General features: G+C 36.0%; 2 protein-coding genes across 2 annotated transcripts in view; both read left to right on the forward strand.

Moving 5' to 3' along the window:
* The first annotated feature begins 1,201 nt into the window (after positions 1–1,201).
* LOC306883274 (interleukin-17B-like) lies at positions 1,202–2,600 on the forward strand. Its single transcript, XM_079438417.1, has 3 exons — positions 1,202–1,332; positions 1,423–1,742; positions 2,146–2,600. The coding sequence occupies exons 1-3, from the start codon at positions 1,309–1,311 to the stop codon at positions 2,396–2,398; spliced, it is 597 nt and encodes a 198-aa protein (XP_079294543.1). The 5' UTR covers positions 1,202–1,308; the 3' UTR covers positions 2,399–2,600.
* Positions 2,601–6,707: 4,107 nt separating this feature from the next.
* The window catches only part of LOC306883647 (serine/threonine-protein phosphatase 2A 55 kDa regulatory subunit B beta isoform-like), a 58,062-nt gene continuing 39,326 nt past the window's right edge, over positions 6,708–25,443 (forward strand). The window contains exon 1 of the mRNA XM_079439008.1: positions 6,708–7,078. Coding sequence (XP_079295134.1) covers positions 7,000–7,078 — 79 coding nt within the window. The 5' untranslated portion in view covers positions 6,708–6,999. The remainder of the gene's footprint in view (positions 7,079–25,443) is intronic.

Here is a 25,443-nt window from a genome sequence, read left to right on the forward strand (position 1 = left end):
AACAGCAAAACACAGTTTGCCACAACTGTTCTCTTTGAAACTGCAGGTCTAATACACTGCCCTGACATGTCATGCGAGCAGGTGTTCATTTACACAACTCAATGGTGTCCATTGTGAAAATGAATATAGCATTGAATGAGCCAGATCAGGGGAAAACATGGATTGACCAAATCTGTAGCTGTAGACAGTGTTCTTTAGCCTGTCGTTTGGTTCACAGAATGGGTCTAAGGCGCATAAAGCTCTGTCTGGTGATTTGTTCTTTCTGGGCTTTGGGACTTAAGAATAAAAAGGTCTTTTGAGTGCATACGATTGAATAGACACAGATTAAAAACAACAAAGGAACAAAGGTTAGTGTTCTGTGAAACTGGACAAAATTCTATTGAAAACCTCTCATGCACCTGTAAATTTGTAAAAATACACTATCTTTTAAATAATGATTAACTTACTACCATTCTATCTATCTATCTATCTATCTATCTTTCTATCTATCTATCTATCTATCTATCTATCTATCTATCTATCTATCTATCTATCTATCTATCTATCTATCTATCTATCTATCTATCTATCTATCTATCTATCTATATATATATGTCTGTCTGTCAACCTGTTGATCTATCTATCTATCTATCTATCTATCTATCTATCTATCTATCTATCTATCTATCTATCTATCTATCTATCTATCTATCTATCATCTATCTGTCCGTCCGTCCATCCGTCCATCCATCCATCCATCCATCCATCCATCCATCCATCCATCCATCCATCCATCCATCTATCTATCTATCTATCTATCTATCTATCTATCTATCTATCTATCTATCTATCTATCTATCTATCTATCTATCTATCTATCTATCATCTATCTGTCCGTCCGTCCATCCATCCATCCATCCATCCATCCATCCATCCATCCAGATCTATCTATCTATCTATCTATCTATCTATCTATCTATCATCTATCTATCTATCTATCTATCTATCTATCTATCTATCTATCTATCTATCTATCTATCTATCTATCTATCTATCTATCTATCTATCTATCTATCTATCTATCTGTTTAACTGTCTGTCTGTCTATCTAATGTGTGGGAGAGGGTAACAGAATAGGATTAATTTTGTATATAGCTATATATCTTGATGTGGCCCCACCTTGAACTGTTTGGTTCAGGTGTGTCCCTGAAGGCTACTGTGTCAGTGTGAGGCGTGACACTTCAGTATGAGTAATCCCACGCGCCTTCCATTCAATACATACACAGCGAGGAGACAAATGTGACAACTTATTGCAGTCTGACTGAAAACAATGTGGAAAAATATATGGAAGAAGGTGAGTCTCAGAAAATTTTAATATTTGCTTACTTGAAAAATCACTATGAGAATATAAATTAAAAGCTGAATTTAATGCTTCATATTGCAGGTGTTCATGGTTGTGATGGTGGGGAACCTGTTTATGCCCACTGACACAAAGTACAACAATAGAGAAGGAAAGTCTCGGAGACGGAAACTGGAGTCTCATCCTCGCCAGAATGGCTCGTCTATCAGAATCTCCCCAGATCCGATGATGACAGGTCCAGAATCAGGAGTGATGCCTGGTGCTGTTGAAATTGACTTTGACAAGAGTATTGAGGACATGGTGTCTCAGGTCCGAAATAATCCCAATTTATCCATAAGCAAATGTGTGGTGGATCGCAAACTTTGGATGTCAAACAGTCGCAGCCTTTCTCCCTGGTCCTACAGGTAAGTGTATTATGGAGTTCATTGTTAGTTTCATCTTTGAAATTCAAACATTATAAATATGATTATATTTTTTAACCTCTATGTTCTATATAAAACATGCTTGATGGTAGAGTCTTCAGTGTCAGGCATGTTTTAGGATTATTTGATGAATAGAAGTTTAAAGAACAGAATTTATTTTAAACAAAAAATATTTTTAACATTAAAAATGATTTTTTTTTGTATGCATCCTTGCTAAATAAAAGTAGCCTATTAAATAGTTCAGTAGTACAGTTTTTACTTTGATCAAATAAATGAAACTTTGGTGAGCAAATGAGAAAAAAGCTAATGTTACCAAGACCAAACTTTTGAACGGTATACATAGACCTGTATTTACCCATGTCATGTATTGAATGCCTTTGGGCAGAATCAACCACGATGAGACCCGTAAACCCGTGGACATCCCGGAGGCCGTGTGTTCGTGTGTGGGCTGCATCAATCCTTTCACCATGCAGGAGGATCGCACCATGACCAGCGCCCTCATCTACGCCAAGATCCCCGTGCGCAGACTGCTGTGCCATCGGCCAACCAGGAAACCAACGAAGCAGAAGAAATGCGTTCCTCGTTACAGATCTCTGGTGGAGAGCATCGCTGTGGGGTGCACGTGCATCGTGGGGTAGCTGCGTGGGACCAACACATTTCAGCCTGTTTTACTGCAAATAAATCCGGATCCTAATTGTGAATATTATAATTTTCTTTAGGGTGAGCTCAATAAAACACAATCGTGGCTGTGCAGGCGCCTTTTCTATTTTGAAAAGGGGATTTTATTTAGGATTTTGAACATTTAATGTCGTTAAGTATTAATAACTTGCATTGTAACACAAAAAAAGAAAAAAAGAAAAAAATACATGTATAATATTAGGCTAGTTATAAGCCTAAAATGGGGTTAACGCTGTGCCTTTAAAAAGTATCAAAGTTGACAGTTCGGGCAGGTCATTTTTAGTTGCTATAGGTTATGTTATTGAATTGTAAAGTGTTTTAAAGAAAGAAACAGAATTTAATGCAGATATGTCTACAAATAGCCAATTTTCAATAATATTCTGTGGTTTGTTACAAATTCGTGGTGCTATCAGGGTTGACTGTTTAAGATCGCCCTCTACTGACCAAAATATAAGATATAGACGCATATACGTTTATGATGTCATAATGTTTTTTTTTTATATATATATATATATATTTTTATGGTTTTCTCTTATTTTAATGTGGGGACGGCAACTGGGTTAACACATAACCCGAGGACTCAACTTTAAAGTATTTTTAATAAATATTATATTTACTATTTTTCTCATTATTTTCCCAAAATATATAGCTTAGTTATTTTCAGGTTTTTAATGTAGCCTACATATTTGCAATTTGAGAACTGACAAAATCATCGTGTCTTTACCGTAAATAAAATATACAAAACATAAATAAAGAAACAAATTTACTGGATTTTTTTTTTCTCTCTCTTGTTAAAAAAAAAAAACATTTATACAATGATTTCATGATTCAGATGATTGTAAGTTCTTGACATTATAATGAGGAAAGTAGCTACATCTTGTGTTTATGTTTAAAATATTATAATATAATTAAAATATTTTCTTCATGTCTTAAAAACGACTCAAAGTGATACCTTGCTACTTGGGATGTTCTTTCAAACAATTGGCTATCACACACGCTCTACCAGAACGACAGCCTACATTCAAATGACAGTAAAACAAGACATATCAGCTTCTGGTCTCATGTGCGCCATCAGCATCGAAGAGTCGAGTCCTGCATCATCTCAATCACTGCTGATCAGCGAGGATCGGTAATAGAGAAAAATACAGGAGAAGGACGCATCATGCACGGTATGTGTTTGGCTGATGAGAGATCAGACGGATCATCTTCAGCTGAAAAACATGACTTTAAGTCTGACTATTACTGTTGTTTGATTACTTGCGAGAAGGACGCGATCCAGGTGAGCGAATCTGGTGCTTGGTGCAGGTGAAGGGTCCATCGGAGGGGACGGCAGCAGAAGGTAGGAACCGACAGACATCTGGACAGTGGTTACTTTCAACGCGCTCAGTGAGATATTTTTAATGTTACAAACTCATAATGTAACCTACTCTCAGTTAGCCTATGTGGTATTTTAAATAAGGGTTTGCGCAGTCTTTAACGCGAAGGACTACAATTTTATGACCCCTTCAAAATATTAGCAGCCATAGGCCTGTATTTTCAAAAAGAAAAAAAGGTGAGGGGGAAAAAAAATTAAATATACTATTCTGAAGTGATGTTATATTAAAAATATCCTAAATTTATATAAATGGATTTTATATTGTTATTAATAAAGACAAAACAAATGATTAAAACATTTACTTTTATTAAAAAGTGCATTTTTCTACCCATTTAAGTACAATATTGATGTATGCCTATATAGATGTATATTCACATAATTTCATAATTGCACATTTAGTTTTTATTCCTTACTGTTATAAACTTTATTACATATTTTATGCAGCCCCCCAGACTCTGTCACAATACAATATATACAGTATATATACACTTTAAGCATTTTAATATAATCACTCAATATAATTGTTCCACTTTTTGCAGTGAAATGTATGAGTAAACAGTAAATTTGAAGAATTTCCCCTGTCTTCTGACAAACAACCTGTTGTGTTCCCATAATTGTATTTTTGTCAAGAGTGTGGATGTGACAACATTATACTGAAGCAGAAATAGCCTGCTTGCCAGATATTGCCATTCTGAGAATGAAATATCGTTTTGAGCCAGAATATAAAACTGAAATTAGGCCTAATCATTCAAACAGCTACACTCATAATTTGAAGAATGTCTGTGAATTCGACAAGACTAATTGAGCGGCAAGCAGAATAATCCATTTACCTATTCACTGAAACATTGCACAGGATTGCATATTGCAGCTGGACTATATGGCATGTCCTTTTTATAGCTATGTACTATATACTAACACAAATCTGTAGGCGACCACTATTTCAGCTTTTCAGTTTCAATATCCAGGACTGTCAATCTATATTTAGAAGCTCTTGCGGCTCATAAATATTCATTGAGGTTTTAGTGCTTTCTTAAAAAAAGATGCCAGCGTGAGTTCCCAACAGTGAGTCAGGCAGCGTGTGTCAGAGAGTAGGAGGAGAGAGAGAGAGAGAGAGAGAGAGAGAGAGAGAGATGGTTGGTGAGAGTGAACTCTTTGATTTTTTTGATATGCTGATACCCGGGGGAGCAGCACAGATGGCACCTGTTCTCAGAGGCACTGGCCACTCTCGCTGACTACTCAGTGTGTGATTTCCGTCACCAAATATCATACACGAGTCTTCACATTTGCACTGGGGGGTTCGGGTGCCATTTGTCTAAATAAATAAATTAATTAACAATTAGCTAAGTGTTTGTTCAGGATCAGAATTACGACATATGCTTCTGTTTAAGGTGTTAACACGAGAATTGCATGCTCATACTTTTAGATTGAGTTTGATTAAGCAGATGGTCCCTGCGTCTAAGTGCGACCTCTGTGCATATTAAACTAAATAGAAACAAATATGATGCAATTAACTCATAAACATTGCACATACACTGCAAAGCAAAACAATGGCAATATATAATTTAAAACAAAATGTAATGCTAAACTGAAATTGTGGGCACTGGCCACTCAAATTGAATATATTTGAATATATTAATATATTTTATATTTAACAAGACAATACATGTACTTTTACAGTGAAATATTGTAAAAGCCTTTTAAGTTGTAAGTACACTCTCAGAAAAAAGGTACAAAAGCTGTCACTGGGGCAGTACCTTTTCAAAGGGTAGCCTATGTCAATTTTAGACAATAATATGTTTACTTTTAAGGTACAAATTTAGGGGTGCAAAATTGTATCTTTTGAACAGGTACTGCCCCAGTGACAACTTTTGTACTTTTTTTTTCTGAGAGTGTAAATACAAGTCACATTTTAATTTATGATGAAAAAACATATGATGTTCCCAAAACGTGACAAGTCACAACTGATTCAATATTTATAGTTCTATTTTTATTATTATTTTGTTGTCAGTACATTCTGGTATATTTGGTACAATTTTAGACTTTTTAGTTTTTTGCTATTAGCCTAAGGCCTATTAGTTTTACTCTGGTGGTGTTTTATGTTTACATGCTAGGCTATAAAACCTTAGTCAGATAAGAAGACATCCCAGCTAACAGGGGACATTCTCATAACTGTCACAAACATTTTTTTAAAGTTATGTAAATGTTAGGACAAAACGTTTGTAGCCTATAACTTTAGGCTATAGGCTATTCGATATAGCCTACATTCTCATAATGTTCAGAGAAAACGTTCAGAACATTCTCGGGATGTCCTTACGATGTTATTTGCAATTGATTACCATAATACTGAGAGGAAATGTTGTTTTTTGTAACCTTTAAATAACGTTACAAGCACGACACGATAACTAAACATGTCAACGAGTTAAAAACATTTCAGAACAATGTTCCCACAACGTTTTTGTAACCTAAATTTATGGCATAGACCTACAAAACAGCCTAAAGCGAAAACGAAGCAATCATTTTCATAACTCACACCTTTAAAAAATGTTTTATGCATTTTTTTTCCCTCTCTGAAAAATGTGCAGCTGAACAGTCGGTATGTTGTTAAAAAACAGTACAATCCATTGAACGCACTGCACTTCCATTCTTATAGACTCCTTTCATTCCTGTCAAAAAAATAAATAAAAATTATCAACATATTGAATATTAATAGAAATTATATTTATATTAGTGGCGGTATACATGAGAACCATTAGACGGCGCTACTGAACAGCTTTAAATTGAACAGCAAAAAGTTTACAGTCTTTCTCATAAACATGTGGATGATATCATGTCCTGCTTCGCGCATCTAAATAAAGCTCAGTGATCAGTCGGCTGTGCGCAGTACATTCCTGCTCAGAGGGTAAATGTCCATGTAACAACAGTGTAACTGCCCTCATCACCGCCCCTCCCAACCGAAGCTCGGGAACACAGCTCAGCCCTCCGTCCTTCTGGGAGGAAAACACGATGAACTGCGAGGATGCACAGCACGTCTTCGTGACACACGCGTGAGAAGTGTTTAGGATGCTGCTGTAACTCCGCGCGCATCCAGCGAGCAGCAGCAGCATCCCTCCTCCGGTCCGGATCTGCTGTCATCGCAGCGCGGATGGTGGGAAAAGACCCTCCCAAAGGAAAACAGACGAAAGAAAGATGAAATGTTTCTCCCGGTACCTGCCTTACCTCTTCCGACCTCCGAGCACCCTGCTCTCCTCGAGCTGTCACACGGAAGGTAAGAGCCGATCCGATCTGATCCAGACAGCTGGACATTGATTCTGCTGGGTCACGGCGTGCTGAAGGGATGCTGCGTAATCACAACTTTCTGTCTGGAAGTGCTAGGGATGTTTGCCATAAGCAAGGCTTATTTTTACAACTCTAGAGGGTAGTAGGCTATTTGATCAAGAATGAGTGGGAATTGTTTTTTTTTTTTAAATAGTTTTATTCATTGAAAATAATATATACTACTAGTAATAATTTATATATATATATGTGTGTGTGTGTGTGTGTGACCCTGAACCACAAAACCAGTCATAAGGGTCATTTTTATTGTACATTGATGTATGGTTTGTTAGGATCGGACAATATTTGGCCGAGATACAACTATTTGAAAATCTGGAATCTGAGTGTGCAAAAAAATCTAAATATTGAGAAAATCGCCTTTAAAGTTGTCCACATTAAGGCCTTAGCAATTCATATTACTAATCAAAAATTACGTTTTGATATATTTAAGGTAGGAAATTTACAAAATATCTTAATGGAACATGATCTTTACTTAATATCCTAATGATTTTTGGCATAAAAGAAAAATCCATAATTTTGACCCATATAATGTATTGTTGGCTATTGCTACAAATATACCCGTGCGACTTAAGAGTGGTTTTGTGGTCCAGGGTCACATTTATATATATAAATACACTCTCACACACACACACACACACACACACACGCACACACACACACACGCACGCACACACGCACGCACGCACACGCACGCACACACACACACACACCTGCTCCAACCTCCATGTTTAAACAGAAAATTCCCAGTTTTTCAATATAGTCTCAGACTTGCAGGTATACATTTGGATATAGAAAATAATTACAGCTGACAAACAAAATAAACATTTTTACATTTGTTATTTTATTTTGAAGTTTTTCAGTATAGTCTCCGACTCTTGGACTATAGGCTAGTAGATTTGGATATATCAAGATAATTTGAGTGATTGGGACTGTGTGTTTTTGTACTAAGAATTTGGATGTACAGTTAAGATGTAGATTAAAGATGATGCTATATAATGATCATTGTTGGATACGAGATTCACATTGTTGAATGTATAACATATATTATTTCAGAGAGCAAAGGAACACATTTTAAGATGAATACAATTACTAATTATATGAATTAATAATAAGTATGAGTATAAGTACTGTATTATTTCATAAGTCCCCAATATCTGAGCAAATGAATGACCTTATACGTTATGAATCCATGCTGTTCTTCTTCTTAAGCCTTCTTCTATGCTTTTGTTCAGTCATAAAAGCAGATGTTATATTGTCTGATTATGCAACTCTATGTCAAACTGGCAAATGTGGTAAAATAAAACAGCCTGAGTTCATTTGTATAGAGGAGGCCTTTTTATCTGGTCCAAGAAACATCCTTGTGAACACTTGTGTGTGTGTGAATTGAATGTGCTGGTCAGGGTGCCCTATATCATGTTTACAACACTGTCGAATAGCAGAGCTCATCACCCATAAAAGTCTGATTTACTTTTGCCCTCTGTTGCTTTTTACTGTTAAACAGGAAAATATGACCTTACTCTTGGCTATTCAAATACTGTATTAATCTACATGTTGTTATTGATCTGCACTGTGTAAGAATGAAAACAGGCTGCACTTTCTCAGCCTGATACTGTAAATCATTGTTAGATTATTTCTTTGGACACTGTGGTCAGATTTAGTCCAACAGAGGACAAGAAAAACAAAACTGATTCTATTATTAAAGTGATCACCTTCATTGCCCTTATCTAAAGAGAAACCTAGTTTCCTGTGAGCAAAAAGCCATGTGATGACTTCTCATCCTGATGTGAATATAAAGATTAAAACTGGTCTCTGACGTCAGAAATGTGGCATGTGGCCTGTGAGCATAAAGAGTCATTGTGTATCTTAAAATCTAGCCTGCATCATGTCAAGATCCTATTCCCCTTACTTTCCTGTTTGTTCTTCATTTTTAATACAATAAAAGGCAAAATGCCAAAATTTGGACTATAGCAAAGTACATTCATCAAAACACCTGCTGTGTCAAAGTGCACCTCTAACGTTAGCATGTTCCTTGTAGTAGATGAAGCATAAAACCAAGGGGTCAAGCTTTGGCCGGTTATTTATTTATTTTAAGCATATACTTTATATATTATATTATATTATTGATTATAATATTACTTTAAATATAATTGAGTGCTGTTCCAATCATTTTGTATATAAATAAATATATATATTGTGTTCATGAACAAGCTGAGGTTGAATGTGGGAAATTTTAGCTTGGATATTCCCACCTTTGACTTCTGGATCATGGCATTAGTCACATGACATTTACGTCTCAAGTGATTCGCTCAAAAAGCTCAGTGAGCAAAGATGGCAGATTTTAAATCCGAGGGGTCCTGTGTCAGTTTACCAAATGCTATTGAAATTAATGAATGCTAACAAAATTATAGACATCCTTACATAAAACCAGTTATTTCTACTTTTTTATTAAAGTGTGGAGCTTTAAGTATGGCACACTATCATCTCAAATACGTGATGAAATAAACAAGCCACATTAAAGTGAGTCTTTACAGGGATTGTTTAACCTCTGTTTAGAGCAATGATAGTCACAAATTTATTGGACAGTTTTAATGATACAACAGTAGATTAATTATTCATCCCTGGCTGCCTTTGTTGGCAGCCGTGCTAGCGAGCGAGTCTGTTTTAGAGAAGCCTTGAGCTCCTGGTCATTTCGAAACAATTGTAACCTGTAATCCAGCATTTCATAACAACGAATAGGGTCACGTTGACTTCCCCACCCTAGATGACAAAATAATACAGCTGACACACAGTTTGAAAGACGCTGTATGCTGACCAGCATCAAAAACTCAGCTGTAGCCACCAGCTAACGTGCAGAAAATCTGATGAGTAAATGAGTGAGAGAGCTTGCGGTTGTGTAACAGAGGTCAGTGGCGACGACTCTGAGGACATGAGCGTGAAACAGGGGTGTTATGGATCTCAAAAATGCTTCATCAGGCTAATGAAGTGCCCTTTGGCCCTTCCGAGCAAATAAATTGGGAAGGTTGCGAGCCGAACTGAGGACGGTTGGACCGGCATGGTCTGTCAATTCCCAGGGGTCTGGCTGAGCTTTCAGCGTTCAATATCCGGTCGTTCATTAGTGAAATGACCCAGAGGCCCCAAAGTGAATTTTCTCAGTGATCCATCCAGCGTCACTGCGTGAACTTGTTTTGAGGATACTTGTTTGTGTTTTTCAGGATGAATGGCTAATGCAATATCAGGGTGTTGTCCTAGAGGCCGGGCAGCAGATTGTTTATTTCAGCATGAAATGGGTATTGAACCAGAACCACTGTTATAGGACCTACCAGCAAACCTGAGTGTGTGGCGACTGATAAATTGTTTTTTCCGAACCCCTGTTGGCTTGAGGAGGAAGCATGCTTAGTCATTGCATGCTTTCCGATGGGTTATTCATGTGTGATGTCTGGACGATCGATAAAGATGGATTAACTTTTAAACACTGATGAATTCCATGTATTTTGCTTGCGTCAGGGAAAAACTAGCAGCTTGTCATATACACACATGTTTGTGCACACACACTCTTCAGTGAAGCCTCACTGTTAATGGGAATTATACAACATGAGAGCATGTGCGTGTGTGTGTGTGGCCTGAGCTATAAAGTAGATATCATGATATGAGATGAAGAGTTGTGAGAGGTTAAGTAGGGGAGGAGAGACACCAGAATGAAATAACAGACTGTAGACACATTACACAGAGAGAACCGGTCGATCTTTCAAAGTGCTCGCATAACCTCTTAAATAAACAGATTGTAAGACTGTAAGATTATAAGAGAGGCAGAGTGTGTCTAATGTTATTGCTCAGAGGATGCTTTTTCATCACTGAAGAGACTGAAGTTATGCTTCAACTTAATCTCTGGTGTTTTTCCTTAAAATTATTTAGGATAAGCATAAATGAGACGATAACTAAGATTGGAAAATGAATTAGGATAGCATGAGATATTTTGGTTTTGTAAGAATTTCATGAGTAATGTGTGAATGCATATTGAGACTTTTGGGCACTTCAGTATCTTGGCAAATCTGAGCACATTTGAGACATGAACTTTAAAGAAAAAAACTAAATTGGTAACGCTTTACACTTTACAATAAGGTTCCATTTGTTATGGCTTATTAATGCATTAATAATGTGGAATTCGTTTGTTACTGTATTTATTAATCTAAACTATTCATGGTTGGTTTATCAGCTCGGATCCATGAAATAACATTTACAACAACTTTTACTAATGTATTAGAATTGAAATTGTTGAATTTAACATGAACTAAGATTAACAAATGTTTTAAAATCTTTTCCTTGTCAGTTACATCATACATCATTAAGGAGAGGAAAGGGGGAGGTGGTGTGTTGCCAAGTAAGGTGACCCATACTCGGAATTTGTGCTCTGCATTTAACATATCCAACACACAGTAGTGAACATACACCTGGAGCAGTGGGCAGCCAATGCTGCAGCGCCCGGGGAGCAGTTGGGGGTTTGGTGCCTTGCTCAAGGGTCTCACCTCAGTCGTGGTATTGAGGGTGGAGAGAGTGTTGGTTATTCACTCCCCCACCTACAATCCCTGCCGGACCTGAGACTCGAACCCATGACCTTCAGGGTACAAGTCCAACTCTCTATCCATTAGGCCACGACTGTCCCGTAAGACATGCCATGAAGTTTTTAATGGACATTAAAAAAATGTAACATTAGTTAATGTAGTTAACTAATGTTTACAAATGGAACTTTATTATAATTTAATATACTATTATAGTATTTATTAATATTTTAAATTAGATTTTATTTTATATTTTCATTTTTCATCTTAATTTTAGTTTAAGTTTTAGTCATTTTATGTGCTTTTGACATTTTTATTAGTTTGTTTTATATTTCTACTATATTTACATAATTCTTTTATTTTTAAAGTAATTTTAGTACTTCAATTTAAATATATTTTATTCCGGTTAGATGCAAAGGCAGCATATTTCATCTAATATTTATATTTTGTTATATTTAAGATTCATTTCAATGAATGAAATTGGATTTTACCAATCTCATTGATGAACTTTCTTTTCTAAGGGTGTGTGCATGACCTTGACAGATATGAGACATGTACCAGGCGCCCCAGACAGACCCTGACTCACCCATGGCCTCATGGGAAATGTAGTAAAGTTGAGCTATGAGTCCCCTGAGAGGACAGGGTGATCTGTCCAGCAGCTGGGGTCCTGTCTGCTTTGTTCATTCTGGCTAGCTTTTGTTCTTCCAAAAAAAAAAAAAACGTTTTTTTAAATTCACGAATGCCTTGTTATATTGTTATATTGTTATATCAATATCAAAGAAAGTCACATTTATAATAAAGAAAGCTAGCACAAGCACAATATTCCTCACAAAGATTTTTAATTGGTTTTAACCCTGTAAAGTAAACTGTATATTTGATACACAAATTTACAACATGATTAAAACGTAATTACCTTCTGTCATTTGATTAATAGTTTATTTTTTAGCATATACAAGGCTTTAGTATAATTGTAAAACTGTCCACCTTCAGGTCATGTTTCACATGTCTTGCTGTGAAATCTTTACTGATTTTAAACTTAAACTTAAGAATTTTATATTGTTAGTAATATTTCAAGATGAACAGTTACTGGGCTGAAGCAACTCATATTTACTTGATTATCCATATAATTAAAAAAAATTATATTGTTAAATTTGAATATCATATATGATCCATCAGGCTTTTGAAGAAAGTTTATTTGTTCTTCTCTCAATTATCATTGTATTGCATTGTATCATACATTTTGCCGACACAATAAAAACTACAAAGCTTTGATCATAAAACTAAGCATTTAATATAATCTTACTAAGACATATTTTTAGTAGATACAGATTGACAAGTGATACTTATATGCATTTTATGTAGGTCATCTGCTATACTGTTATAAAGATCTCTTTGATTTACATTACAAGTTATCAGAATTTTATCTCTCTTTTTTTTGGCCATATAAACATAAGCAACACTGAATTGCTCCATATTTTCCTATTTTATATTATACGAGCAATAAAAGCCTAATCAAATATGATACTCAATAAAAAAAAATTTTTTTCTGGTTCAATAAAATGTTCCCTTTAAAAAAAATTAGATTAAAATGTGAAATTTTTGTAGTTTATTTTATATGTCAGGCTTTACAGGGTTAAATGATAAAACAATATGCAATTAAAAAAAAAAGACAAAACAACACTTTTTGATTGTCAAATGTTAGAGAACTCATTTTTGTGTGTTCACTAAAAATCAGACCAGTTGGTTAAAAGTAACTGGAAAATGACTAATGAAATGATATTCCGACATTTTTAAGTGTGGCCTACATGTTCAAATATGTTTGGCACCACTGTAAACGAAACTCTCTCAGAGTAGGCCGAGATTCATCAGCTCAAAGCTTCAAATTCTCAGAGCCACACACATACTCACACATACACATACACACACACTCACACACACACACACACACACACACACACACACACGCACACGCACACGCACACGCACACGCACACGCACACGCACACGCACACACACACACACACACACACACACACACACACACACTTGTTTTCGCTATCCTTGTGGGGACTTCCATAGGCGTAATGGTTTTTATACTGAACAAACTGTGTGTGCTATTGCCCTACACCAACCCTACACCTAAACTTAGCCCTCACAGGAGACTTTGTGCATTTTTAGATTTTCAAAAAACTTCATTCTGTATGATTTATAAGCTTGTTTACCCGTGGGGACCTCAATTTAGGTCCCCACCGTGACACAAGTCCCCATGAGTCTGTGTGTATTCAGGTTTAAGTCCCCACCGGAATATAAAAACAAAAACACACACACACACACACACTTTGCCTTTGTCTAAATCCTGCATCAGTTTCCTTTCTAAACCGGTGGATGCATTAGTCTTCCGTCCACTCTTTCAGCGAGAGAGACGAGAAACCACAGCAGCACAAATCCTGCTTTGTGTTCTCTAGACTGAGGGCAGGTCAGCTGATTCAGATCTGTGAAGAGACTCCAGGAAGAAAGAAAGAGACGGAGAGAGGGGAGTGAGAGAAAGAGAGACTCCTCAATGCATGTTACCTATATTTATGCTCGTTTTTGGGGCTGTAGCTTTGCAGTGTTCTCAGATAAGGAGCTCTATTGTCTTGGCTATATTCTGCACGTCCAGGAAACACTGAGCAGAAGGGAAGTGCAGCTTTAAAAACAAACCTACTGGATCAAATACCTTTTTTCCTTCTGGCACATGACTAAGCAAGGAGACACAGACATGGGCCAAATTAATCAGCACTGTTTCTATATATTTCCTCCTCACATGTTCTGCTATGTTGTGTTGTCGTGCAACTTCACACATGCACATTTTTGCCTGCTCTTGCTTTCAAAGGGAAGGCAATGGCATAGACGCCAGCATTTGTGTTAATTATTGATGAAACATACTGTAGGTGAGCGTACGTGCAAGTTGTGTTATTGCATAATGCTGTGTCTGTTCATGTGCGCATACTTGACTAAGTGGGCCAGGAAGATCCATTAGTATGCTATGCAAATAAATATACTTCCTCACTTCCCTCCCTCCCTGCTTAAAATTATTTATATCCAGGATAGCCATACCGGAGTATGCTTTTCTTCACGTTTAATGAAAGTTCTCGGAGAGATGCCAGGCCTGCTGCAGATGATGAATCACGAGCGGCGTGTAGTTCGGAGAGAACAGCGATACTAAACTCCCACACCATTGGAAGTGACAGATTTTAAGGTCATCTCGCTGTACCACCGATCAAACACAGGAAATCTGTCATACAAGCCCCTTCAAAAAGGGGCAATACTCTTGCAGATTTTGTTTTAACTGAAGTCCACTAAGAAGTATAGTCAAGCCTGTAGTTTACTTTTCTTGGAGTTTATATTTTTATAGTGATTTTCAGAATTAAACAGCCTGTTTTTGTTGCATATATATATATATATATATATATATAGATAGATAGATTCAATGGGAAGCCCTTAAAAAGTAGATGGCATATCTGAAATATATATTAATATTTTAAATATTAAATAATTTTCTGTTCACTGCCATTCAAAAATTAATGTTTAACGTTTTTTTTAAGATTATGCTCACCAAGGCTGCATTTATTTGATAAAAATGCAGTAAAACAGTAATATTGTAAAATATTATTACAATTAAAAAAATTGATTTGAATATTTATATTCATATTTAATTAGTGCTGTCAAACGTTTAATCGCGATTAATCGCATCCAATATAAAAGTTTTTGTTCACATAATATATATGTGTGTACTGTGTATATTTATTATGTATATATAAATACAAACACATGCCTGTATATATTTAAGAAAAATATGTTCTTTATATAATAAATATATTTATATATAATATAAATTATATGAATATAAATATATACATGTAAATACATGTTAAAAAAAACGTTTATTTTGGATGCGATTGATCACGATTAATCCTTTGACAGCACTATATTTAATATGAATAAAACTAATTTATTTCTGTGATGGCAAAGCTGAATTTTCAGTCTTCCAGTCTTCAGTGTTACATGATCCTTCAGAAATCATTCTAATATGCCGATTTGGTGTTCAAGAACCATTTCTTATGTTGAAATCAGTTGTGTTACGTTATTTTTTTAAACACTTTTTTCAGGATTCTTTGATGAATAGAGCGTTCAAAAGAACAGCATTCATTTGAAATAGAAATGTCTTAACTGTCACTTTTGATCAGTTTAGTGTGTTCTTGCTAATTAAAAGTATTAATATTAAAAAAAAAAAATATTATACTGACTCCAAATTTTGAACATAATATAAATGATAAATATTTACATAATTATATAAATAATTTAAAATCAAAACAGTGTCAAATCAATCATATTTCATGTTGTTTGCCCCTCGTCACCCTGTAAAGGTTTATCAATTCACTGACTGTATGTTATCTCTAACATATACCTGGCTAACAATCTTTCACACAGGGCATATGTTAATCTAAATCACAACCATGGTTATTTTTGAATTACCTGATTTTTGAAGCTTAGTTTCCAAATGTTCTGTGTGGCCTAGGGATGAGATTTACATTAGTATATCAAATGGGTTGATAAAAAAAAAATGCTTTCCATTAAAAGTCAACAGTGTCTGATCAATCAGAACTAAGGACTACATTTATAGCTCAAGCTTGTTCAAACCAGATGCAGAAAGGTGACATATGTCAGTACATGTTGCACATTTGAGGTATTGTACATTAGGAGAGCTGATCAGACACCTGCTTTTTCATGCCCAATTAATTTGACTAATTGAGAAATGCGATGCAAAAACCTCCATCGGCTCTTTTTATCTAACACGTTTTATGCTAATGACCTTTGGACTGGAGGGCTCAGATTAGATCTAACAGGGCCATGATAAGAGACCCTCCTCCTCTCTCTCTATCTGTGTGTTAGTGCTGTGTCATAGTGCTAGTCATAGCTGGGCTGTCGGGGCTAACACACACAAGGGACGCAAACACAGCCATGCAGGAGCACATGCAGACAGTCCTCAGAGGAGGTTTGCTTTCGCTTTTGGCTTTCTCTTGCTGAACAGAAAAAAAAAACACAGTAAATCAACAATTTAAACTGGACATGGCATGGATTTGTAGACATACTGTAATGTTCACAAAGTTCACCCAGAAGATTTATAGAAATTTATTTGCAAAAAGGAGTCATTTGGTAATCATCCGAGTGATTAACATACAGCCACCCATATTTACACACCAACATCTATCCATTATTCGGCAAATTGGCCCACCTTGATGAACAACAGTATGCAGATAATTTTGTGTTTATCATATACACAACCATTCAAAAGTTTTGGGCCAGTAAGATTTTTTCTTATGTTTTTCAGAAAGGACGTATTAAGTTTAAATATGTTTTCTTACTCTGCATATGACTATTTGTGTGGTTTACATGAAAGTCTTAAAGAACCACCCCCCCCCCCCCCCCACACACACACACACACAAATTGCTCAAATAAATGATCCAAGATGAATCAGATGGATCATCTGCAGTGAATGGGTGCCATTAGAATCCACCCATTCAGTGTCCAAACAGTAAAGACATTTCTAATGTTACAAATAATTTATATTTCAAATAAATGCTGTTTATCTAAATCAACCTGTGGACCAAAGTTGGCTGGTGATGACTTTGATTTGGCACACCATGCTATAACAAAAGGAGGGAAAAATGCCATTGAAGCATATCTTCATTTCTAAATTATACATATTTTTATATAACTTTTTTACATTTTATTTTTGTATTGAAATGTGAATTTGAGGTGATTTATGGTGAATATTATTTAAAAAACAAATAAAGAGACTTCTTTCAAAAACATGAAAAAAAATCATCTTCATCTACAAACTGAACAGTACTATATATTTCTAATCAGAGACAATATCAAACTGGATTGCATAAAAAATCATGTCACATCATATCATGCATTGTAGCATATCATGTATTATATAAAGTAGCACATATCATATTTTATCACAGATTATATCAAATCTTGTATCATATGTAGATCATCACGTATCATATAATAAATGAATGGCTAAAATAAGGTTATTTTGTAAGTAACAGCCATATGCGTGACCACACAACTGCTGATTTCTAACCCATTTTTTCTTTGCTCATTTCCACTGGGTCAGGAAGTGCCGTTTGTCTATTAATCGATTTCATTGCGTGTCAACACAAATATAAATGTCTGTGTACTGAGGTCAGTTCTTTCTTTCAGAGATTACATTTGCTCAGAAAAAGTCAATGTTTGTGTTTTATAGGGAAATCATGGTTTTGGGAAGTGTTTTACATGCGTCTGATAATCCCCCTTTGACTCACCACTTTGCGTGATTTCCCTTCGGCTAGTGGGATTAGGGACTTGAGGATTGTCCTTGCATGATTGAATGGAATCTCTGGGATGAGGAAGAAATGCACATCTGGGTCATGCACTTCCAGGTCAAAGAGCCTAAATTGTTTACACACATGTACAGAGATAAACAGAGACGTGATGAATCGAGGCAATGTTAGCAACGTTCTGAGTCTTATATGATATTCATCTCTGCAAACATTGCTTTGTCTCCTTCAGGGTGCTTGCCAAGTTAATATTTTGGTGCGGTTATGTTGTACAGAAGCAGAAATGCAAAAGAAAAAAGGCAAAGAAAGCCGGGTAGAGCTTTAAAAAGAGGACTAAGCTGGGACTTTTTATAAAGAAAAGGGGAAATGGGTATCAAAGTAAAAAAAGAATACATTTCTGAGTTCTCCAAAAGACTTCTTAAAATTATTTTTCAAAATGTCTCAAACAAATAAATTTGCATGAGTAATAGTTTATTAGCTTGTCCAGTCAAAATGTCATCGACTTACAAAGACACATTTATCATATGTGCACTTGTCACAATTTTACTTCCATAAGTGATGTATTTCATAATGCAGAATGAGAATTGATTTTATCAGGAATCGACTGATGCAAGAAAAGTGGGTGTTTCATATCAGAATGAATCCAGACCTGAATGCGAGTTTGCAGAGGATGAAAATGTTGTCCCAGGAATCAGGCCATGTTTATTTGAGCCTCTACCTGCTGGGAACAGAGATAGAGACCAGGACATAGAAATTTTAAGTCAAGTTTACTCTCTAGAGCAGTGATGGGCAAACTTGGCCCTTCCAGGCTACTTTCCTGCAGAGATTTGATCCAACCCTGATAAAACTCACCTGCCTGTAGCCTTCTAGTAGTCTTGAAGACAATGATTAACTGGTTCAGGTGTGTTTGATTAGGGTTGGAGCTGAACTCTGAAGGAAAGTGGCCTGGAAGGGCCGAGTTTGCCCACCCCCGCTCCAGAGCATCCTCAAGTAATAACACTTCATTTTCTAATCGATGTTTATTATTGCTGTAATTTTCATTACAGTAACCAGCATTACTGTAACGAGGTGACTGAGACAAGAGACATGCGGATCCATACGCATAGCTTTATTGAAAGTCATGGTCAAAACACAGGCAGGGTCAAACACCAGCAAACAGGTATGGCACAGATGAGACACAGGCGAGGTCCAGGCGAGGTGCAAACACAGTCCGAAACAGCAAAGCAAAGAGTAAATCCAAGACAGGCTATAAGATACAGGGCAGGCAGAGATCAGACAGGACGAGGTAAATAGGCTAGAATCAAGACACAGGTAAAACAGGACAGACTAGACTTGAACTCAGGAAACACAGAATGGCTCCATAAAGTTGCTATCGCTAGGAGAGTGATAAACACAGAAAATACTTGGCAATCCGAAAGAGGAAGTCCAAGGCTTATAAAGTGTGTCTGATTTGTTGCAGCTGTGTGTGTGTAATCAGTGCAATGGATGATGGGAACTGTAGTCTGGGTGATTCGTGACGATTACATTACTGTTAATTGATATGATTACTTGGCTCTCTTGTATGCTTGATTGGTCAGTCACAGCATTCAGTGATCAGATACTTGCAGAGATGGGTAGTAATTGATTATATGTAATCTGGGTTACATAATCAGATCCCAAAAAGTTATTTTAATTCTATTAAATTACATTTTAAAATACTTGTAATCAGAATAACGTTACTAATTTATTGAATACATGATTAGATTTGATAAACTTTATTAATTTGACCACTGGATTGCATCAACTTCTGATGCACAAATTAATTTTTATTTGAATTATCACTTTAACCATGTATTACTATGTCTTTGGAAGGATTTCAAACACATTAAAAATGCACAAATTTAGGTTATTTCTTATTTACATGTACTGAATGCATTCCTAAACGTTTTTGTCATCTGTACCTCTTTCATCTAATATATTTACTTGAAGTACCCCTGAGATTTTAAAATAAATATTTTAATAGTTAGTTAATAGTGTCACATTAGCATGTTCACGGTTCTCTGATGTTAGTTAATGGTCACATGGCATGCAGGTAAACAAATATAATACTTCATTTTGTAGTGTTTTATTTTGATTGATGTTATTGTAAAATAATTTTTTTTTATGATTCAATTAATTATTAGCTTTTCATTAAACTCATGAACTCCAGTTTGGGAAACCTTGACCAAAAGTAACCAAAAAGTAGTCTAATTATATTACCTAAAATGTGTAATGTAATTAATTACTTTTTTAACTACAATTTTTGTCATGTAATTTGGAAACAGTAATGGACTACAAGTTTGTAAGTAATCTACACAGCGCTGGATACCTGGCTATTTTGGGTAACCAAAACAGACGCTGAGTAAAAAGGACCTCAAAACCATCAAAATAATCCAGCGTTATTATGGTTTATGGACTCTTATTTTGTCCAGAAGCTGCAGTTTAAAGTTAAAATGCCTTGATGAATTAGTTTCTTATGCTTCATAAGACATTAACTGATGGACTGGAATAATTTGTGTGAATAATTTGTGCATTATAGTTTCTATTAGCTGTTTAGACTCATTCTGATGGCACCCATTCACTGCAGAGGATCAATTTGGTGATTTAATACCAAATTATTCCAAATCTGGGTGAACTATTCTTTTAAGAAAGTAACCAGTGTCAGTTTAATTTCATATTGACTTTAAGAGACGTGTTTCTCTCTGAAGTAGCACAGGTTGTCATAGAGACACCGTGATTCTGCTGGTATTGATGAAAGCAAAACAAAATGCCCTTGCCCCATTAGTGCTTATTTACACAGCTAATGAGCACTTTTCCTCTTTTAACCTCAATAACTCACCATATCTGCTCCAGTCTGGGCTTTTGTTCTCAGATTAATGCACCCGATATATCTCTTCAACAGCACGAGAGTTATGGACCACTTCTCGTGTCATGAACTCTGTGAGAGGGCTCTAATTTTAAGGTAATTACCTCTCACATTTGGTTTTGGTTCAGGCAGATAATTGGACTGAGGTATCTGAGCTCGAGTCCTGCTGTTCTGGTTTATAAAAAAAAAATCTTTTTAGATAGAGTTCTCTCTTTCAGCTCTCCATCAAAGGCTGAACATCAAAACTCTCAAGGCTGGAGGAGGTTGGTTTTGAAATATGTGTAGTTCTTTCTTGTATAGCTGATGTATGGAAAAGAGTTATTCAAACAGCAAATGTTATATGAAAAGTAAGCTTCATTAAAGTTATACTTTAAACCTTTATTCAAAGACTTTCAAGCATATCCACAAGAGGAATTAAAGAACTATGTGTAAGGGGGAAAGGGAAGTGGTGTGTGGCCAAGTATGGTGACCCATACTCGGAATTTGTGCTCTGCATTTAACCCATCCAAGTGCACGCACACATTAGTGAACACACACCCGGAGCAGTGGGCAGCCAATGCTGCGGCGCCCGGGGAGCAGTTGGGGGTTCGGTGCCTTGCTCAAGGGTCTCACCTCAGTCGTGGTATTGAGGGTGGAGAGAGCGCTGTACATTCACTCCCCCCACCTACAATCCCTGCCGGACCTGAGATTCGAACCCACAACCTTCGGGTTACAAGTCCGACTCTCTATCCATTAGGCCACGACTGCCTAAGGAACAGAAGTCCAGAATCAATACATGCAGCTTTTTAAAGAACATCACAACTACTTGATTTGTTCCCTTAAAGGAGTCACTTAAGTTCAGTGTATAACACTTACAGAGCTCAACACTTCCTCCACAGTCCAAAAAGACCATCTATTGAAAATAAGCTGCAAAAATGTCTCGCCAACTTCCTGACAATACACAGCTGAATTCATTAACACTAACACATGACCGCCCGTATTTACATGTCAATGATGCCTGTTCGCTAATGCACGGTTGAAAACATGGCAGAACAGAAAAAGCCATATTATTGCAGATTTATGCTTATAGGTGAAGCACTGATAAAATGAAGGCTGTTTCTAGAACCAGCAACAGTTAACAAAGGTGTATATGGATGGATTTGCTGGTGGAAAATCTGTTGGGTATATTTTTGTTGAAAGGAAACATAAACTAAAAGGGGAAATGTTTATATAGATGGTAATCTACCATCTATAACAAAACTAAACCTTAATATAGAACCATCTGTGTTGGACTTGCACACTGTTCCTCCACATGCCAACTGGCTTTTATCAGCAAAACAAAAGGGATTCATTGTCATCTCTTGACTTTTCTGGGTATCTCCGGTACAGACAGTTTTTGATGTAGCTCTGATGCGGTTTAGTGTGGAACAGTTGGAGCCTCAGGACTGCAAACAGTCCTACAGCAGAGCATTGATCCAGCTCTGTTTCCTCTCAAAAGCTCACGCTCCAGGCACTCATGGATACACTGGAAAGTGGGAACACAGTCTTGTCATTTAGTATAATATGACAAAAAATGACTGAATTGTAGTTCAGCATGCTATAGTGTGCATGTATATGTGAGAGTTTGTGTCTCAAAGAAAGAAAGATCATTGGTTTGTTTGGGCTTGGGTTTTTCTGGACAGTGAAACACAACATTTGCACAAGCGTGAATGAGGATAAAAATGTTGGTGGGCATGTGAGTGGAATGGGCTCTTAACATCTTAATTGTTTCACCTAGACAGACTCCATGAAAATCAAATAGAGGCTTTCTACTGAGAACAAGATCTCTCACATGTGTCCGCTTTAGTTTTGAAAGAGATCTCAATGGTGTCGTATGTGCTTGAAATTGCCAAAATACAAATATTATTCATCAAAATCTCAACTATGATATTCACATTCATTTAATAGCTCTGTATTCTTACTCTGTCAGGAACTGTCTAATCTGTATCTATTTTTATTTCTTATTAAAAATGTTATGAGGAATAATTGAGACCTCAATTAAGTGCCTTGAGATGAGAAAGAGAAAGATTTGATTAATACAATTATCCTCTGGCTTTTATATGTTTGTGTCTTATATGGCAGAGTAAATGTGTTTTGTTTTGTACTGACATGTAGGCTGGTGATTTGACCTTTGACTCAAACTTTGAGTGAGTATAACAGGTCATGGAGATGGAGTAAATATAGCAAAACTCTTTAAACTCTATTTCTGTGTGCTCTTAAAATGAAGTGACTGTGGAGTGGACTGTAGTCTATTTTTTGTGTTATAGCACTCTCTGCTGCTCCGTCTGGAGAATTACTTCATTCTTTATTTCCAGGGCAAGAGAAAGGGAGCTGCTCCACTAGAAAAGGATACTATGCTTTTGTTTTGTTTTTGTTTGTTGTTTTGCAGATGGTAACGCAATGGGTTTTTAAAATTGGTACCGTGGCAATACCATTGTTTTCTACATGGACGGTTAGTACTATAGTATTCTTTTAAGTGCCTCACCTCACTATTTAAATACCATACCATGTAACATGAATATAGTATTTAAAAAAATCAGTACCATGGTAATACAATCCACTGCCAACACTGTACCCTGGTGTCTCCACAGTATTGTTGTGTGGAGATCTAACCAGCAGATGGTGCTGTGACATTATATCATCAACCATGATACATTATCTTGCTGCAAAAATTCACAAATTAGCAAATAAAATGTCATTAAATTTTGCTAAAGCATGGATAAATGTCAAATACGAAATTTTACATATTTTGCCTCTCTCTACATATTTCTATGTAATTGCATTTATTTTTTATTTTCTTGCAGTCTTTCTTGACATCACATAAACCATTTTAATAAACCACATGACCATTTTATTATCTGCCAGGAAACAAATCAGTCATATTGCTTAAAAAAATAATAGTGCAGAGTTATAATTCACAACTGTTCACGCCAGAGCAAGTTACACACTGAAGTTTACTTAGCATGGGTTTATTGAAATGTCTATATGGTGAAAATAAAGGAGATCATACAATGGGAATTTATTTAAATGCAATATATGGTTTTGAAATAGGTTTAAATCTCTCTCACACTCAGGTCTGTCTCAGTATAAATGACAGGATTGTGTCTCTGACTGCCACATGGCCATCACCATATGTTACCGGCCCATCCTATCAGCCAGACTCACTGTAGCATGCAAAGCCTGCTTTCCCTGGAGCACCTGTATCCTCCTCATGTTCTACTGTCACAAGCAGCTCAATGTCTCTCACAACTGATAAATTACACACAGTCTGTGTGTGATCAAAACCATGCAGCATACACTGAGCAGATTACTGGGCCACTGTATTGATGTGACCTTCACAGTAATCAATAATAGCTTGGTTGAATTACTTCAAATGTGCTCAACAAAGGCATTATTATTATTATTATTATTGTTCTTGTTATCACACACATGCACATAAAATCAATTAAAATTCTATATATTAAAAAAATTAAAGCATGTGACAGCCTTCTCCTACATATGGTTAAATTTAGGTAAAATGTACACTGTAAAAAAATATATGTTTGTCAATGTTGCAAGTAAAACCCACATTGCTGGAGTAAGTTTGACAAAAAAATTAAAATAAATAATAATAATAATATATATATATATATATATATATATATATATATATGTGTGTGTGTGTGTGTGTGTGTGTGTGTATATACAGTATATATATATATATATATATATATATATATATATATATATATATATATATATATATTTATATATATTTACACACACACAAACACGCACACACAAAAACAATGTATTAAAATATATATATATAAAAAAATTAAACCTACCCAAATTATTTTATTATAATATATATTTATTTAATATTTAATATATAAAATATTTTATATATATATTATATATATTTTTTTTTCAATGTTACAATTAAAACCAATATAGTATGCCACCATTATACACACACACACTACTTCATATAGTTGATTCTTGTACGACCAAAATTTTTCTCAGCATTTTATAAATATAGACTTTTTGTCAAACCACAAGTCCACTGAGTTCCATTTCTCATGTGATTCACTTCAGTCAGTGTTCTCCGCTTATAATAGTTCTGTCATCACGCTATCAGATGCTAACCCTAGATCTGTGCCAGAGCGCAGGGAAGGTAAGCAAGCCTACAGTCCTAAAGCGCCCCTGGGCACAGAAGCATGAAAGGGGGGAAGGGGGCGTGAATACGTGTGAGTGAGAGATTTGAAAACCGAGAGAGAGGACAGAGTGATTGAAGAAGACAGGAAGAGAAAGAGTGGGAAAACAGAGCGGGTGGCCCGTATCGGTCTCTCCGTGGACAGCTTGGCATCCCCACAGGGGAAGACTGCTGCAGCCTGTCTGTGATCAGTCCTGGCAGCTGCTCGGCCAAATGGGATTGTCCTGCAGATTAAGGGTCTGTGTTGGGGCAAAGAAGAGGGGAGGGGCCCG

This window comes from Barbus barbus (genome assembly GCF_936440315.1).
Source record: "Barbus barbus genome assembly, chromosome: 17".
NCBI lineage: Eukaryota > Metazoa > Chordata > Actinopteri > Cypriniformes > Cyprinidae > Barbus > Barbus barbus.

What these genes read in the sequence shown, in the direction of transcription:
- LOC306883274 (XM_079438417.1), top strand. Translation starts at nt 1,309, where the DNA reads ATGTGGAAAAATATATGGAAGAAG. An exon ending in GGAAAAATATATGGAAGAAG is followed by an intron (nt 1,333 to 1,422) that starts GTGAGTCTCAGA and finishes TTCATATTGCAG; the next exon opens with GTGTTCATGGTTGTGATGGT. An exon ending in CTTTCTCCCTGGTCCTACAG is followed by an intron (nt 1,743 to 2,145) that starts GTAAGTGTATTA and finishes GCCTTTGGGCAG; the next exon opens with AATCAACCACGATGAGACCC.